Here is a 17,782-nt window from a genome sequence, read left to right on the forward strand (position 1 = left end):
ATACTATTCTTCTTTACCTGCTGCAACAATTTCCTCAAGTTTCTATCAACATTCTTTTTCTCCCTAACCAAGTTATTTGCGTCCATGACTACCACTAATTTTGATGCCCGGTATTTCCTTTTCTGCAATGCATCAGTTATTTGCTTCATTGTTCCACCATGAAAGCATGTTTTGTGCACTTTATTAGTAATCACACCTCTAATGATCAAGTCCCCATACACTGATATACGACTATCCTTTGACTCTTTCTTCATAATATTAACTTCCTCCTTCTCCTTATCATCAGCCAATTTCCCCTTTAGATGCTTAATATCTTCTTCTAGACATTTCATTTCGCTTTTCATTTTCACTAACTCTGAAGCGCTTCTACTACAGTCCTGATGTTTGCTCCCATTTGCTATCCAGACACTTTTCACATATGTGAACACTGTCCTTTTTCTAGTTTACCCAAACAGTCAACAAATCTTTCACATTTTTCGGTGCATACATATAGGAGTTTTTGCAACACATCCACTTTGAAAAATCCAAAGCAGAGCCAGACTTTCGTACAGAAGCCTTCTGTGCCACTGAATGTACATTTCTTTATGGATGGCATCTTTAGAGGCTGAAGCAGTACAACCAACAAATAGCAAAACACAATATAAACAACAAAAGATTTCAACACCACCACTGAAGGACACTGAATATAGAGCCTGTGGTTTTTAAATACTGTACTGCATTATTTACTGTACATAGTAGATACACTGTCTACTCACAGAGATCACAAGAATACATTTTCTTTAGAAAACAGCACTGTGTCTATGGGACTTCAGCTGAACTTTTTGTGGGTGTTATAATAGTAATCAATTAAGCTAGAAATGAAACTATTCCACTGAATAATATTAATGTATGATAAATTCTACCTTGGAATTGGTGGTGTTCGTGATGGAGGTGTAGATCTTGGTGTGGATCCTTTTCTTCGCCCTCTCAGAGAAGAGTACTAAATCAAGAAATCAAATTTTTTAATTGTTTTTTATAACAAAAAAAGCAACTTTCTAAGTTGTTCCTTTCTTTTAAAATAAAAAAATGCATCATTCCAATGTTTCAATCTTATTTTAAGAAATTTTGCTATATGCAAATTTTAAGAAATTAAAAAAATAAATAAAATAAGCTAACCCTTCAAGTTAGCGACTTACGGCAAATTTGTAATTTGATTATGACAATATACTTTCATTAACAATGGCTAAATGGTTCAGTAAACCAATACCACACAACAGTGCCTCCGTGGCGTAATTGGAAGAACGACAGTACATTGCACCCTTTGATCGAAAAGGCCTGAGCTCGATTCTCATTGGGACAGGAGGAATCTTTAATGAGCTTTCTCAATTGAAGGTGAGTTTTCCGATCTCATACGATGGAGGTAGCAGTAGAAACTTGGATTTTTCATTCTGCATACAGACAAATTGGCCTTTAGGACACATGCAATTTACAAACAAAAAATAGTAGTGGTGAGCGGTAGATGGCGTAGGTGTAGATGATAGACAGAGAGTTGTAGAGTAGGTGCCCTCCCTCAATAAGTCTTTGAACTCCTTGCAGCTGTCATGAAATAATAATAATAATTACACATAACCTTAATTACACAAGGTTATAATCAATCGCATATTTCAAAAGCCAATGAAGAGGGAGCAAGGTAATCAACAAGACAGTGAATTCAATTCTAAGCATCACATCAAAAAGTGCATAAAAGCAAGCATGCTAACAATCCTACCAAATATTGATATACTAGGAGAGGGGGGGGGGGCTTATATGCATTACTGTACCCAACTTTGAAGAACAAAAGGATGATGCCTGATATAACATCTGTGACAAATCAGGTCCTAGTTCATTTGCCAGATATGATATATCAAATCACATAAGTGAATCGTAAAAAATCCAGATAAGAAAAAAATTTTCAGAGGCAGTGAAGATGATAAGCCACACTTTGAATAAATGGCTTATGGAACTTTTTCTTATCTGAAGAAAACATTTCTCCAAAATGATCTCCATTAATCACTAGGACTATGTTTGTTGAGTAATGCATATCCCGTTTCCTCTCCCGAACTCCCTCAGGAATACTTTTTCCCTTGTATATTACCTGATGATGTGTCTCTACCCCCACTCACCAATCCTAGATGCACTTTTTTTATTAATTCAACCTGCAAAAAGTTGTATTGTACATTAGTACCATCCATAGTGTTAGATAATCCAGCCATAAGCCGCACCTGTAGGTGAGGGGTTCCAGATTCTCTCTAATTTAACTATTTACTTAGTCATCTGAGTACAAATATACATTTTATATTCTAAAATATGAAGTGTTTTATTTTTAGGTTGGTAATAATGCTGAACTTTTTCTTTCAGATCATGCTGATCTGAAAGGAAAAGTTTTTAATGTATCCAGAAAGAGTAGTTGGTTGTCCTTTCTATTTCAAGAGTGAATTTTGTGAGAACAATCACTAAGAAAATTCCTCCCAAAAAATATTCGAATCTACCATATTATGCTGATATACTAAAATGTCAGTTTATGGACTGTCTCAACGAAAAGCTACTTCAATTCTACCACGTACCGCATATGGAACTTGGAAATAGTTTGTTATAGTGAACTATTTGCCATAGTAAGTTTTCTTTAAAATAGCATTATGTTATTTCATAGCACAATATTATTTTATTGTGCTCACTATAAATATATAGTGAGCAAGTGTGTTAGGGTATCTGCTATATGAGAGTCAACTGTGCAGTTCTATAATAGATAAAAATATAGTTTTCCATTCTCTCTCTATCTACCCATATTGCTGGTTAAAAATTCTGCCTACTATTTGAAATAGGGGTGAAGGTGGTGTTTAACAAGATTTAGTGTAACAGGTAAAAACAGATTTTTTAATATGAATAATAGCTTTTAACAGTACATTTGTAAATAATATTATAAAGTTTTATATCAAATGAGGCAAGTTTTCAGTAAAGTTAGTTTAAACTTCTGAAGTGATGTGCCAATTCTGATTTTTTTTGTAAATCATACAACCTGAAAACAAGGGAATGCCAGAATTTTAAGTTTATCAAACTAACTAGCCTGGGTGATCAATAACAGAGTGAATAGAATATTTGGCCTCCAATCAGGCTGCAGATTTGAAATGGTATGGATATCTGTGAATGTCTTCAGGTTGTACACAAATTTCATTCTGGTGAAAGACCACCATTATGTTTACTGAAACCTGGAGTAGCTAGAAAAAGTTCCATGTTTTGTATCTAGAGTAGGGTTTTTAGATTTTTTTAAATTTTTATTTCTTTTGTGAATTTCACTCAGTACATTAGAGCCAAATATACTCCAATCAGTGGACCAAGTTAAGTGGGAGAATACAAACAGGAGAGCAGTAATTTTAGTTTCATAATACGTAGTGTTTAAGATTACTGATGCATTTCCTTTATCCACTCTAAGGACAGCTGGTAAATATTATGTCAGTTTTCTGAGGACTTTACTTTCCAAAGTGAAGATTACTTGTTTGGGATGGAGTTTAAAAGGATAGCTGCTTAAGGTCTAACATCACTTGCATTGTTAAGCAGTAAGCTTTTGGTTATTTTTGCCCACCTGCCATAACATCCATTTTTGGAATGTTACATGATGCTATGCTAAACTAATTCCATGCAAAATTAAAGATGTCAAAATATTATATACTAGGTCTAATCCTTTATCCAAGTATATAAGCAAGTAAAGTTTGCACCTGAAATATAATCAGGACAGAGCAACTCGTATATAGAAGCTAATGACTTCACATCACTTGCCTTAGTATCCTATAATGCAAAACACATACCCTTACAGTTATGTATATAATGCTATGCATTATGGGAAGGGTCACTACCCAGACCAGTTTTGACCTTCATTGAGGTCTCATCAGTGGGAGCCAGACCCAGAGGTGATACTAAGGTTGAAGTAATGCAGAAATCATAATTTCATATACCAGTTGCCAAAAGGTGTCACACCTTATTATTAAAATACTCTATACTAGAGATAGTTGTTGGAAGTTTTACACTTGGTTATACTATAAATTAAATACTTGGTTTAATCCTTTATCCAAGTGTAAGCAAACAAAGTTTGCACCTGAAATATAATCAGGACAGGGAAACTCATATATAGAAACTAATGACTTCACATCACTTGCCTTGCCTCACTGGATCTCATTGATGAGACCTCAATAAAGGTCGAAACTGGTCTGGGTAGTAACCCTTCCCATAATGCATAGCATTATACATACCCATAAGGATATGTGCTTTGCATTATGGGATACTAAGGCAAGTGATGAGAAGTCATTGGCTTCTATATATGAGTCACCCTGTCCTGATTATATTTAGCAAACTTTGTTTGCTTACACTTGGATAAAAGATTAAACCAAGTATATAATTTCTTGGTATCGTTAATTTATAGTATAACCAAGTAGACAACTTCCAATAACTCCACGCAAACTACAATGATTTTGTATGTAATTTTATTCATGGTTAAGAAGGTTGATGATGACTTTCTCTTTTGGCATAGCCATCTTGTTTTTTCTATAGGTCCACATTTTATACAGCATTTATCCAGATGTGAGGACTGATTTAAAAAGCACTTATCAATTGTCTCAATTATGTATTATATCATAATTTCCAAATACATCATTTAAAAAAAAAAAGCCATTACTCATATCAGTAATCTGATTACTTCTTAACCATCTTCACTTCTACTTCATGGCAAAGACTGAATTTTTAATCAACGGTATGGATAAGCAATGAGTTCTTCATCATCTTTGCCCACTGCACCCTCCACACACATGGAAGAATTTGAAATAGCAGCAGCATTATCAGAAGATTTTCTGAGACCATCCATATAGTAATATTATTTTGGTTTATTCAATATAGCTTAATTATAACCTGTTAAATTTTTTTAGGAATCATCACTATTAAAAAAATAAATAAATAAATAAAAAAACTTGTCATTACCAGGATGAAAAAACAGCATTTCACATATTAAAAGATGAAGATAAAAGAAAGCTTGACCTTCTTAACAAACTATTTAGTATTATAAGTTATACAGAAAACCATCCATGTGCCATTTTAGAATTAAAAATACAATCTCCTTATTAGATTTACATGTGATTTCAATATGCATTTCTTCTGTTACAAGATTAATACCAGAATTCGCTATGTTTTCTAAGATCTCACAAAGAAAGCAGCTTTCCTTATCCAAAGGATTCTGCTATCAGCAAAATTGATTGTTCATGCAGCAAGGCTTACATAGACTAGACAGGAAGTTACAAAACTTGGAATAGTGAACAATACAGTGATATTGGTCATAACCAAAAAGATAAATCTGGACTTGCCAAGCACATCCCATAAAACTAAACTGATCTACAGTTTGAATATATAATCTCAAAAAGGACTACGTGTCTTGGCCCTGAAGGACCAGAGACAGGAGTATCTCAAAGTGGCAGCTTAAACACAAACTATGGTCTCGTTCTGCATGACATTTGGACACCATTTTTGATTTTGACATTTTGATGTATTTACAAACCTGACTTGTAGTTGACTCTCATCATAGTGGACTCATAGAAGCTGCAGAAATGGTTTGTTATAAGGTCCAATTAGTGAAATATTACTGTGCTTAGGGATTTCAGGTGGGACTTTGACTTTTCACAGGTTATTGCATTGCATGAGTTTGTTATAACAGTTACTACAGTCAGTTGTTCAGCTCACTGTTGGCATAGTATATCTGATAAATGCATTACATGTATTAACTGCTCTTGGCACTGAACTGTTACTTGTTCTTTTTTTTTTTTTTTTTTTGGCAAGTCTAGATATTTTATACATTTATGTTTCATAACTGCTGTGCAGAATGACCCTGAGGATGTCAGAAAAATTACAATACAACAGGGTAACTGTTTAGTTTAAAATAAGTGACTATTTCTGGTTAATTTATATTACTTCAGAATTAGAAATTCATATTCATATTCCAGTTCCAGATTATTTTTCATTGCTTTCATGTTTCGAAAGGGGTATCAAAGTAAAAGCAATCATGGGTAATTGAATGATGTCTCTAAATATTGCAACTAGCTGTGCACAGTTTTAGTAAATCCAATTTTACTGATTAACTTCTAAATATACATGGAATTCTTGAATCAATTAGTAAATCTACTTTTGATAATATAAAGAATGCAAAAAAGTTAATGAAATATGACTACAAGAACTTACTGGCGAACTTCCTCTGGAAAAACTCATATTTGCATATATGAGAAGGCCAATATCCTTGTGACCCGCTTCCATAGCTATTGACAAAGCTGTACTACCATCCTGAAATCATTTTAATTTCAAAATTAATCTTTGTTTTTTATATATTAAAGGACTTTTATATATTAAACAGACTAAACACAATAATAAATGAATCCTATAAAAATTAACGTGTTTTATTTGTTTGTCCACTAAAGAAAATTACACCACAGGATCTATCATTATCAAATTTTGTATAGCCTCTGCACTTATCTATGGGAAGACCTGAGGCCAGAATTTCAACTCTTGTATGATAGTTTACCTGCCAAAATAATCTGTCAATTTTAAGAGAGTTGATATTATCATAAGAACCATTTGCCATAAATGGTATGGAATTTTCCTTTCTTCATTTTATTCTGAGTATGTAAGTGGTTAGGCATTAACAATTTGCCAACAAACAAAGTAACTTCTCTATTCTTTGTAAAAATAAATGATAATAACATTCACTAGTAACTGTGTATAAAAAAAAATAATAATAATTAGTCATGTATTTGCCAGGAAATTTAATGAATTATTCTGTAATAAACTACATTCTTTACAGAGTCACAGCTTTACCATTAGCAGAGTGGCATTTAACTACTCTGAAAGTAAATGAGATAGACAAGAATAAATGATCAATGGCAACTGTTATTCAGTTACTAAAGTACAAGTGGCATCGCAGCATCATAGACAGCTAAGATCACGTGATCTTTCTACCAAAACAAAATTGTACTAATTCCCTCAGGTTCGAATCCAGCCATGGGCATGGATGTTTGTGATTTTCTGTGGAAATACTAATGGTGGTGGTCAGCGGTAGATGGCGTTGTGTAGTTGCAGTCAGTTGGTGGATTGTGAGTGGTGGAAGCAGCGTTGTAAAGTAGATGCCCTCCCTCGATGAGTCTTTGGACTCCCTGGAGGTGACAAAGACTCATTGAGGGAGGGCATCTACTCATAACTGCACACTTTAGTGGTGTGTGCGTAAATTTATCTCCTTGAGTGTGCTGTGACAGTTTAAGTTAACGTACCTTGTGATGAAAGATTTCACTTAACAACAAATGCCTTGCAGACATTTGTTGTTAAGTGAATGCCCAGAAAATGTTTTCAAATGTCTCACAGGAATTAAACAGCTATAATTCAGTTCACTGAAATAGTTTTAGTTAATTTCAATCTGTCTCATTTCTATAAATAATTAATGTGCTTGTTGGCAAGACCCAATCCACTAGTCATAATCTGCAACTTTTCTTCCTATCATTTAAAGCATGCTTTAAATGATAAAGACTTTGTCTGAAAAATTATCAAACATTTAGATCAAATAGATTTAAATGGATTTAGTATTATATATTTATATAACTCTCAAGAATTCACAAAACACTATAAACTTAATAGTGCATTAATACTATGAATGAACGTAGAATTAGACAATCTGTAAAACTTGTGCTAAATACCAAACAGAACTTTATTGCTGGTCTCCATTTAGCAAGCAGTCTCATACTAAGTGATGAGATTCATCTAACACCTAAAGACATGCAAAATAGCCAATTTTCCAAAATTCAAATCCCCAGTCTCTTGGTTGGACAGAAGAGATGCTATCCTTAGCCAACCCTTAGCCAGCCTGGCAAAATGCAGTTCTTTACCACAAATGAGAATCTGCCTACCATAAATGTTTAAAGGTCGTTAAATTTTTATTTTATGTGCACACACCATCCATCTCAAAAATACAGAATTATAAAATCCTTGGGATCTAACGAACATAAAATTTGCTCCTCAGAAATATCTTTTCAACAGGAATTGGAAACTATCAAATCCCTATTAAATAAACTGACAGTTTGATTTGATTACTATTTCTCATATTGAAGGCATTTCATAAGGTGTAACAAAGATTTTGAAGAAATTCCAACTCACCACCACTTTCAAAACTGATCAACAAAATTTGCAATTTCTTACCTTCTCAAAAAGACAAACTGCCACCTTTGCAGCTACTTGGTGCTACCAAGTTCCATGTTCCTGTAACTTGTCTTATTTTGGACAAACAGGAAGATCAGTTAAAAATGTATTTCAGAACACAAGTTATATTCAGCTCATCAAACCTGATAAATCTGATCTGACTCAAAAACAAGAATTGACAACACTAACCACAGGATTCAATGAGATAATACCAAACTTCTGCATAACTCATAACAGTCATGATGTTTATTCAAAGAAGCCTTATGCCATCAGATTAACATAAATTGTCATGACTGACTACCTTTCTGTTTCAGAAGTTTGGGAAATTGTCTATTGAAATATATTTATAATTAATCATTTAAAAGGACCTACCAGATGAGTCTTTGACTCCATGAGGTCTTGGGGTAATAATAATAATAATTTATAATTTTATTATTATAGTATATTATATAGGGAGTCAAAAGACTCACTGCAGGAGGCAAACACTGCTACACACAAAGCCCATCAAACCATGCTTTGAACTCATTCAATATATCTGCATTCACCACAATGTCAAGCAATGCATTCCACTCGCCATACAAAGAACCTGCTCCTTATGCCCCTTCTCACACCCTCCTTATACAGCTTCCAGGTATGTCCCCTTGTTCTACCCCCTTCTTCCATTCTATGAGAGCCTGAGGGAATGCTCCCTCAGTCTGTCCTCATATTCCAAAGACCAGTTACAATATTAGTCTTCTCTGGGCCCTTTCCAATATATCTGATCACCATGAAAACCAGGGGACCAAATCTGTGCACAATAATAATCCACACAAGGTCTGATACAATGGAACCAGAACCTCATTATTTCTACAAGTTAAGGTCTTTTGCTTCATTGCCATAATCTGATGTAATGTCTTCACAACTTGTGCAATATGATCTCTGAACTTCAGATTCACCACCACCACTTCAAGGTTGCTTATCTCCTCCAAAATTTCCCTGCAGTGTGTATACTTTGCATCCCATTGTTGCCTACCAAATTTCAGAACCTTACACTTTCCAACAAAGAATCAACATTTCTATACTGTTGCTCACTCATACAATCAAATCAAGTCCTCCTGTAAGTTCTCCAACATCTGCTTGATTCCTCATCACTCTCTTCCATCATCTGCATAAAGTTGTATAAAGGATTAAACAAGAATATATTTTTTTAACAAGTATAATTTTTCATCATCATCATCAAATTCCTGCCATGGAGTGTACAGGATGTAATAGTACTACATGAAAAATTCACATCATTACTAACTTCCTATCTACAATTTTCCTCCAAATCAGTCTGTTACTTGTAAAGACTCCAACATTATCAGATCTTATATTTCTATCGTCTAAGCCACTTTGTACCGTATCAATCCACCTATATCTTTGTCTTCCTCTGGGTCATTTTACTGCCAACCTGGCAGAGAACACTTGATTTGCTAATCTTTCCTCGCCCATTCTGTTTAAGTGGCCATACCACCTGAGATTTGCTCTGCTAATGCACTCCTGGATGCTGACAATGTCAAGTTCTTTCTTAATATCCTCATTTTTAATATGATATTGCCATTGATGCCATCTGTTCAGCATCAATGACAATATCATATTAAATCTTTCTCTAATCTTTCTCAGGACTCTCATATCTGTGGTCTCTAGTCTTTGGTCAAGGGTTTTACTGCTGACCCAGCTCTCAGATCCATTAGTTAAAACTGGTTTGAACACTGTCTTGTATACAGCTAATTTAGTGTTCTGACTAATTTCTCTCTTATTCCATATGAATTTATTCAGTTGACTGCCTACCATACCAGCTTTGTTGATTCTGTTGTCTATTTCTATATTTAATTTACCATCTTCACTAAAAATCGTGCCTAAGTAGCTGAAATGTTTTACTTGTTCCACAGGGTTCTCCATTCACAACACAGTTCACATTTTCAACAATTCTGCCTATTTTCATTGTCTTTGTCTTTTTATTGCTGACCTTCATACCATATCTCTTACAACAGTTATTCAATTTAATCAGGGAATCTTGCAGACTTGTAGTGGATTTATTTAGAAGTATAACATCATCTGCATAAAGCAAAGAGCTAACATTAACATCTCCAGTTTTGATATCATGTTTAATACCACTTTCCTTCATAATGTGATCCACATAGATAATGAATAACAGAGGGGATAATGTACATCCTTGTCTGACACCAGATTTAACATTAAACCACTATCCTGTACTTCCTTCAATTCTAACTGCTGACTTACAACTCAAATAAAGACTAAGTATTGCTTGATATAATGCCCCCATTGACACCATATAACTGCAGCGTATTGAATAGCTTCTCTCTTGGCACCTTATCATATGCCTTTTCCAAATCGACAAAACTTAAATACAGATCTTTGTTATATTGCCATGCTTTCTCGACTATTTGTCGTAAAGTGAAGATCTGATCCTGACAGCCTCTATTTGGCCTGAATCCAGCTTGTTCTTCACCAAGCTTTTCTTCCACAATTCTTCTCAACCGTTTCTCAAGTATACTTGCATAAATCTTACCAGGAACACTCAGTAGGGAAATATCTCTGTAATTTTCACATTCAGTTTTATTTCCCTTTTTATATATGGGTACTATGAAAGCTCTACTCCAATTATCGGGAATTGATCGTCCAGGCATTCTGAACTATGCAGTGCAGCCACTGTAAGACTTTTATACCACCATACTTCAGCATTTTTGGTCGAATATCATCTACTCCTGCTGCCTTTCCACATTTCAAGCCTTTGATGGTTTTTTCTACTTCGTATGGATATGTATTCCTGACTGTATGCCTGTTGAGTGTTTTTTACCACTGTGCGTGATTGCTTGTTTCATTTAGCAATTTTTCGAAGTAATTACTCCATACTTCAAGGATATCTTTTTCTCCAGTTTTCATGTCACCTTTATCATCTCTAACTCCTTTTACAGCTCTTTCCTTCATTTCTAAGTTTGTTCAACAACTGCCAGAATATTTTGCCACCTTCTTGATATTTATTTTCTATGTTCTTGTCAAAGTCCTCCCATGACTTTTATTTAAATTAAAGGGATATTAAATCCCACTTTATTTCAAAGCCGAATAAGAAACTCAAAGTTCTCGTGGAAAGGCTTAGACGTTGGTTATGCATTTTCACTATATTACTTCAGGAAATTACAACGTACTAGGATATACATTAAAATAAATTTTAATATATTTCTATATTTCGGCAATGTCACGCTGCCATTTTCAAGAACTTAGGTACAAGATACGTGCACGCAGGCACAGCAAAAACAATAAATGAGTAAGAAGAATGAAGCTATTATTTCTCCTAAAGTCCTGATGGTGCCCTCTAGCGGGCAGTGTTGGTATTCTTGGACGATTGGGCTGAAGGTCTTCTGATGTAGGTTTCCCAAATTTGAAGAAGTCTCATGCAGCCAAATTTGTTGAGGTTTAGCTCGTTTCTTAGGGCTGAAGCTGATTCTATGAAAAGCCTTTCATATCTGTATTTGCTGCGGTGTATTATCCTGGCTTTTTTCCACCGTATTCTATGGCAGGTATCCAGAGCATGGTCAGCAAGACCAGAGTGGCTGTATTGGTGAAACCGGATGTAGTCCTTGTGTTCTGAAATTCTGATATTTGCTGTCCTGCCTGTTTGGCCGAAGTAGGACAGCTTACAGCTGCAAGGGACCTGGTACACACCAGGTAGGTCTAGGGGGGAGGTTGGTCTTTTGTTGAGCGGATAAGGGATGCCAATTTTTTATATGGTTTGTAACAAGAAGTTATGTTTTTTTAGGATTTTTGTGATTTTTTCTGAGGTGCCTCGGATGTAAGGTATGGTGATGGATTTAGAGTAATCCTTGTTGTGAGGGGGAGGGGGGGGTTGTGGTTTACTGGTTTTAATATTTTGAGGGGGGGGGGGTAGCCATTGGCTGAGAACGTGTTGAGGATGTGGTTTCGTTCTGTGGTTAGGGCATTGTCATTCGAGCAGATAAGTTTAGCCCTGTTGTGTAGTGTCTTAATGACTCCATATTGTTGTGAGGGGGGGGGGGATTGTTGGTGAATGTATCTGCCTGTATGGGTGGGTTTTCTATATACTGAGAAAACCAAGGTTCCATCAGGCTGGCGGGTGATTAGTGTGTTTAAGAACGGAATGCAGTTGTTTTTTTCCTCTTCCAGGGTGAATTTGATTCTGGGGTGTTGGTTGTTTAAGTGTGTTAAGGAGAGGAGTGCATCGGAGCCATGTGGCCAAATAGCGAATACATCATCTACATAGCGAAGTCAAATGGTTGGTTTTTTTGGGCAGAGTTCAAGGCTTGCTCTTCAAAAGTCTCCATATAAAAGTTGGCCAAGGGTGGGGAGAGTGGAGAACCCATGGCTGTCCCCTCTATTTGTTTGTAGAATTTTCCTTGCCAAACAAAATAGCCTGAGTTCATTGTGAACTGAAATAGGGCTGTGATATCGGGAGGAAATTTAGCTTGGATTAGCTCTAAGGATTCTTTGAGTGGGACATTCGTAAATAAGGAGGAGACATCAAAACTGACCATTATGTCAGTGTGTTTGAGTGTAAGGTTTTCTATGCTGGCTTTGAAGTGGGCTGAGTTTTTTATGTATGAAGGTGTGTTGCCAGTATAGTGTGAGAGAGCTTTGGCCAAATGTTTAGCTAGTTTGTATGTGGGGGAATCAATGTCATCCACTATGGGACGTAATGGCACATTTTCCATGTGAATTTTTGGGAGTTCATAAATATGGGGGGGGTATGGAGTTATATGGTTTTAGTTTGTTGGTGATTTCCACAGGCCAAGAAGTGACCTTCTTAAGGAGCCTGTGGAGTTTTCTAATTTGTGAGTTGGTGGGATTGTATTCGATAGGGAGGTAAGTGGCACAATCTAACAATAGAGATTTCAGCTTACCTGTGAAATCTTTTTGGTTCAGCAATACTGTGGCATTCCCTTTGTCAACTTTGGTGATTATTATTTTCTTGTTTTTCTTTAATTCTAATAGAGATTTAATTTCTTTACTGGGCATGTTGGTTTTAGGTGGTTTGGCTTTGGTCAGAACACAAGCTACATCCAGTCTAATATCGTTGGCGACGTGGCTTCGGAGGTGTCGGATCCCGCGTTCAATCCGTATCATGATATCCTCAGAAGGTATTCTTTTGGGCGCAATGGCGAAGTTCCTCAAAGAAGTTCCTAGACTTCCTCAAATTTGGGAAACCTACATCAGAAGACCTTCAGCCCAATCGCCCAAGAATACCAACATTGCCCAGTAGAGGGCACCATCAGGACTTTAGGAGAAATAATAGCCTCATTCTTCTTACTCATTTATTGTTTTTGCTGTGCCTGAGTGCACGTATCTTGTACCTAAGTTCTTGAAAATGGCAGCGTGACGTTGCCGAAATATATTAAAATTTATTTTATGTATATCCTAGTACATTGTAATTTCCTGAAATAATATAGTGAAAATGCATAACCAACGTCTAAGCCTTTCCACAAGAATTACAATAATCCACGGAGATGTTACCGCACGTAAAGCACGCCATTATGGTAAATTGAAGTTGAAGCTAGCAAGACAACTGACTCGTCTCGCCTTCCTGAAACGCTGCCAGGATAACCAGGTAATCCCTAACTGTGTGAAATTCAAGCACCGTTTCTCTTCGCAAAAGGCACTTCGTATCTATAACCGTGCCAGCCAAGCCTTACTCAGAGAACAAATTGCCGCCACTCGCCGTTTCCTGAGTGAAGCTAACTCAGCTATACAGGCACTCGAAGATGACCGTTCAAGCACCTTAAGCCACGAAATTTGGTCGATTTTACGCGACATCTCGTGCACTGCAGCAGAGAAAGAGTTTAGATTAGTCCAAGATCGACACATCAAAAAATTCGAAAATTTAAAAAAGGTCGCAATCTCTAAACCGCAACTTCCTACCAATATGGTAGTGAATCTGTCATCACTAAGTGTGAAACCTGAAGCACTCGACACCCTCGCACGTGGCCACAACTTCGCCATTGCGCCCAAAAGAATACCTGCTGAGGATATCATGATATGGATTGAATGCGGGATTCGACACCTCCCAAGCCACGTCGCCAACGATATTAGACTGGATGTAGCTTGTGTTCTGACCAAAGCCAAACCACCTAAAACCAACATGCCCAGTAAAGAAATTAAATCTCTATTAGAATTAAAGAAAAACAAGAAAATAATAATCACCAAAGCTGACAAAGGGAATGCCACAGTATTGCTGAACCAAAAAGATTTCACAGGTAAGCTGAAATCTCTATTGTTAGATCGTGCCACTTACCTCCCTATCGAATACAATCCCACCAACTCACAAATTAGAAAACTCCACAGGCTCCTTAAGAAGGTCACTTATTGGCCTGTGGAACTCGCCAACAAACTAAAACCATATAACTCCATACCCCCCCATATTTATGGACTCCCAAAAATTCACATGGAAAATGTGCCATTACGTCCCATAGTGGATGGCATTGATTCCCCCACATACAAACTAGCTAAACATTTGGCCAAAGCTCTCTCACACTATACTGGCAACACACCTTCATACATAAAAAACTCAGCCCACTTCAAAGCCAGCATAGAAAACCTTACACTCAAACACACTGACATAATGGTCAGTTTTGATGTCTCCTCCTTATTTACGAATGTCCCACTCAAAGAATCCTTAGAGCTAATCCAAGCTAAATTTCCTCCCGATATCACAGCCCTATTTCAGTTCACAATGAACTCAGGCTATTTTGTTTGGCAAGGAAAATTCTACAAACAAATAGAGGGGACAGCCATGGGTTCTCCACTCTCCCCACCCTTGGCCAACTTTTATATGGAGACTTTAGAAGAGCAAGCCTTGAACTCTGCCCAAAAAAACCAACCATTTGGCTTCGCTATGTAGATGATGTATTCGCTATTTGGCCACATAGCTCCGATGCACTCCTCTCCTTCTTAACACACTTAAACAACCAACACCCCAGAATCAAATTCACCCTGGAAGAGGAAAAAAACAACTGCATTCCGTTCTTAGACACACTAGTCACCCGCCAGCCTGATGGAACCTTGGTTTTCTCAGTATATAGAAAACACACCCATACAGGCAGATACATTCACCAACAATCCCCCCCCCCCTCACAACAATATGGAGTCATTAAGACACTACACAACAGGGCTAAACTTATCTGCTCGAATGACAATGCCCTAACCACAGAACGAAACCACATCCTCAACACGTTCTCAGCCAATGGCTACCCCCCCCCCAAAAAAAATCCAAAAAATATTAAAACCAGTAAACCACAAACCCCCCCCCCCTCACAACAAGGATTACTCTAAATCCATCACCATACCTTACATCCGAGGCACCTCAGAAAAAAATCACAAAAATCCTAAAAAAACATAACTTAACTTCTTGTTACAAACCATATAAAAAATTGGCATCCCTTATCTGCTCAACAAAAGACCAACCTCCCCCTCTAGACCTACCTGGTGTGTACCAGGTCCCTTGCAGCTGTAAGCTGTCCTACTTCGGCCAAACAGGCAGGACAGCAAATATCAGAATTTCAGAACACAAGGACTACATCCGGTTTCACCAATACAGCCACTCTGGTCTTGCTGACCATGCTCTGGATACCTGCCATAGAATACGGTGGAAAAAAGCCAGGATAATACACCGCAGCAAATACAGATATGAAAGGCTTTTCATAGAATCAGCTTCAGCCCTAAGAAATGAGCTAAACCTCAACAAATTTGGCTGCATGAGACTTCTTCAAATTTGGGAAACCTACATCAGAAGACCTTCATCCCAATCGTCCAAGAATACCAACACTGCCCGCTAGAGGGCACTATCAGGACTTTAGGAGAAATAATAGCTTCATTCTTCTTACTCATTTATTGTTTTTGCTGTGCCTGCGTGCACGTATCTTGTACCTAAGTTCTTGAAAATGGCAGCGTGACGTTGCCGAAATATAGAAATATATTAAAATTTATTTTAATGTATATCCTAGTACGTTGTAATTTCCTGAAATAATATAGTGAAAAAAAAAAAAAAAAAGAAACTCAAAGATCGGAATCAAAGAGTTTCATGCTGATTATAGTAAACTATAAAAATTTTAGTGGATTGTAGCGTAAGCTAAAGCACATAGTGCAACACTAGGGAAACTCGTTGCAAAGGTGGGTAAAATTCTGATTACTATTCTTAGTATTACCGATAATGTAAAACACATCTCCTAGGACATTGATGGCGAACCTATGGCACGTCCGAGAATTTTGCTGGCATGTCAACGATTTACAGGTGACTTCCTTTTATATGCTTTCAAATTCATCTTTTTTTTTAATTATTACAATAGGTACAAGTTAAATTTTGTTTTACACGAGAGAGCAGCTATGAAGACATGCATATGATTGGTGCGGTATTAACAAAAAATCACAAGACCCAAAGACAAAGGCAACCGCAATTGTTGAGTTGAAATCCTAATTCTCTTCAACCGAATTCCACATCTGAAATTGTCATAACATTCGCTATATATTTCTTAGTTTTAACACATTCAAGATGGGATGTCGTTTATCGTTCCGATGGAACTTCTCATTACCAGCAGGCTCAACTCACTCAAAGTTTCAACCCCTGGTTGAATTTTATTCCTGCTTGTTTGCTTTTGAGCTGGCAAGCGAACTCACACATGCATTATATGGAGTGCTATTTTTTTGGAGAAATTAAGGACAAATCAGAAACTTTCATAATAATAATAATAAAAAAGATTGCATTTATTTGTTTCATTAAAACTAAAAAGCTTTATAACGTTTATTATAAAATATAAGCATATACATAGCATTTTAAACAATCATATTACTACTTAAAAAAGTTTAATTTTGATACTTTTCACAACAATGAACTTTTTTTTAATAAATCAGGTTTGTGTTTTAAAAATTCATAAAACTGCATACGATTGATGTTAAAGTTCCATCTAGTATAAATGCATGCTTTCAATGTTTAGGTTTTTAATTGGGTTTTCTCACAGGACCACATATTGTTCATTAATGAAAATATTCGTTCGGTGGGGGCATTAGATCCAGGGAGACATAAGCAAAATTCAACAATTTTTAAAATGTTTTTAAAAGATACCTGTTTATCTGCGAAATATTTAAAAAAATTTCAACCTATCTACGTTGGTAGGACTCTCCATTTTGTCTCCATTCTTCAATCTTTTCACTGGTGACATAACTTTTAACTACACGAAACTTCATCAAATAGTTCGCAGTCATTTATGTTTAAGTTCCAGTGACTGGAAGTGAACAAAACACTTTCCTCGATCTTTGCCCACAGAGGGATTTCTCATAGTAGGACATTCAAATACTTCCATTTCCATGAAAGAGTTGTCCCAGTTATTTAAATAATCAATTCAAGTTTGGTAAAATTTATGAATTGCATCTTTAAATATGTTGGCATCAATATTGAATTTACTATTTCAATTCACAAAATAAAGGACAAAATGGCCATTTTAGAAAAAAAAATCTAAAGGACAGAGCAGTGAAATAAAGGACTGTCCTC

General features: G+C 36.2%; 1 protein-coding gene across 1 annotated transcript in view; it reads right to left on the reverse strand.

Annotated features, from left to right (window-relative positions):
- LOC150095720 (uncharacterized) overlaps positions 1-17,782 on the reverse strand; it is a 245,880-nt gene that overhangs the window by 18,109 nt on the left and 209,989 nt on the right. Inside the window, exons 13-14 of the mRNA XM_090409701.1 lie at positions 6,232-6,330; positions 903-979 (exon numbers count right to left, since the gene is read on the reverse strand). Coding sequence (XP_090265827.1) covers positions 903-979; positions 6,232-6,330 — 176 coding nt within the window. The remainder of the gene's footprint in view (positions 1-902; positions 980-6,231; positions 6,331-17,782) is intronic.

This window comes from Typopeltis vanoorti, chromosome 20, assembly GCF_054136105.1.
Source record: "Typopeltis vanoorti isolate ZY-2024b chromosome 20, IOZ_Tvanoo_1.0, whole genome shotgun sequence".
NCBI classification, from domain to species: domain Eukaryota; kingdom Metazoa; phylum Arthropoda; class Arachnida; order Uropygi; family Thelyphonidae; genus Typopeltis; species Typopeltis vanoorti.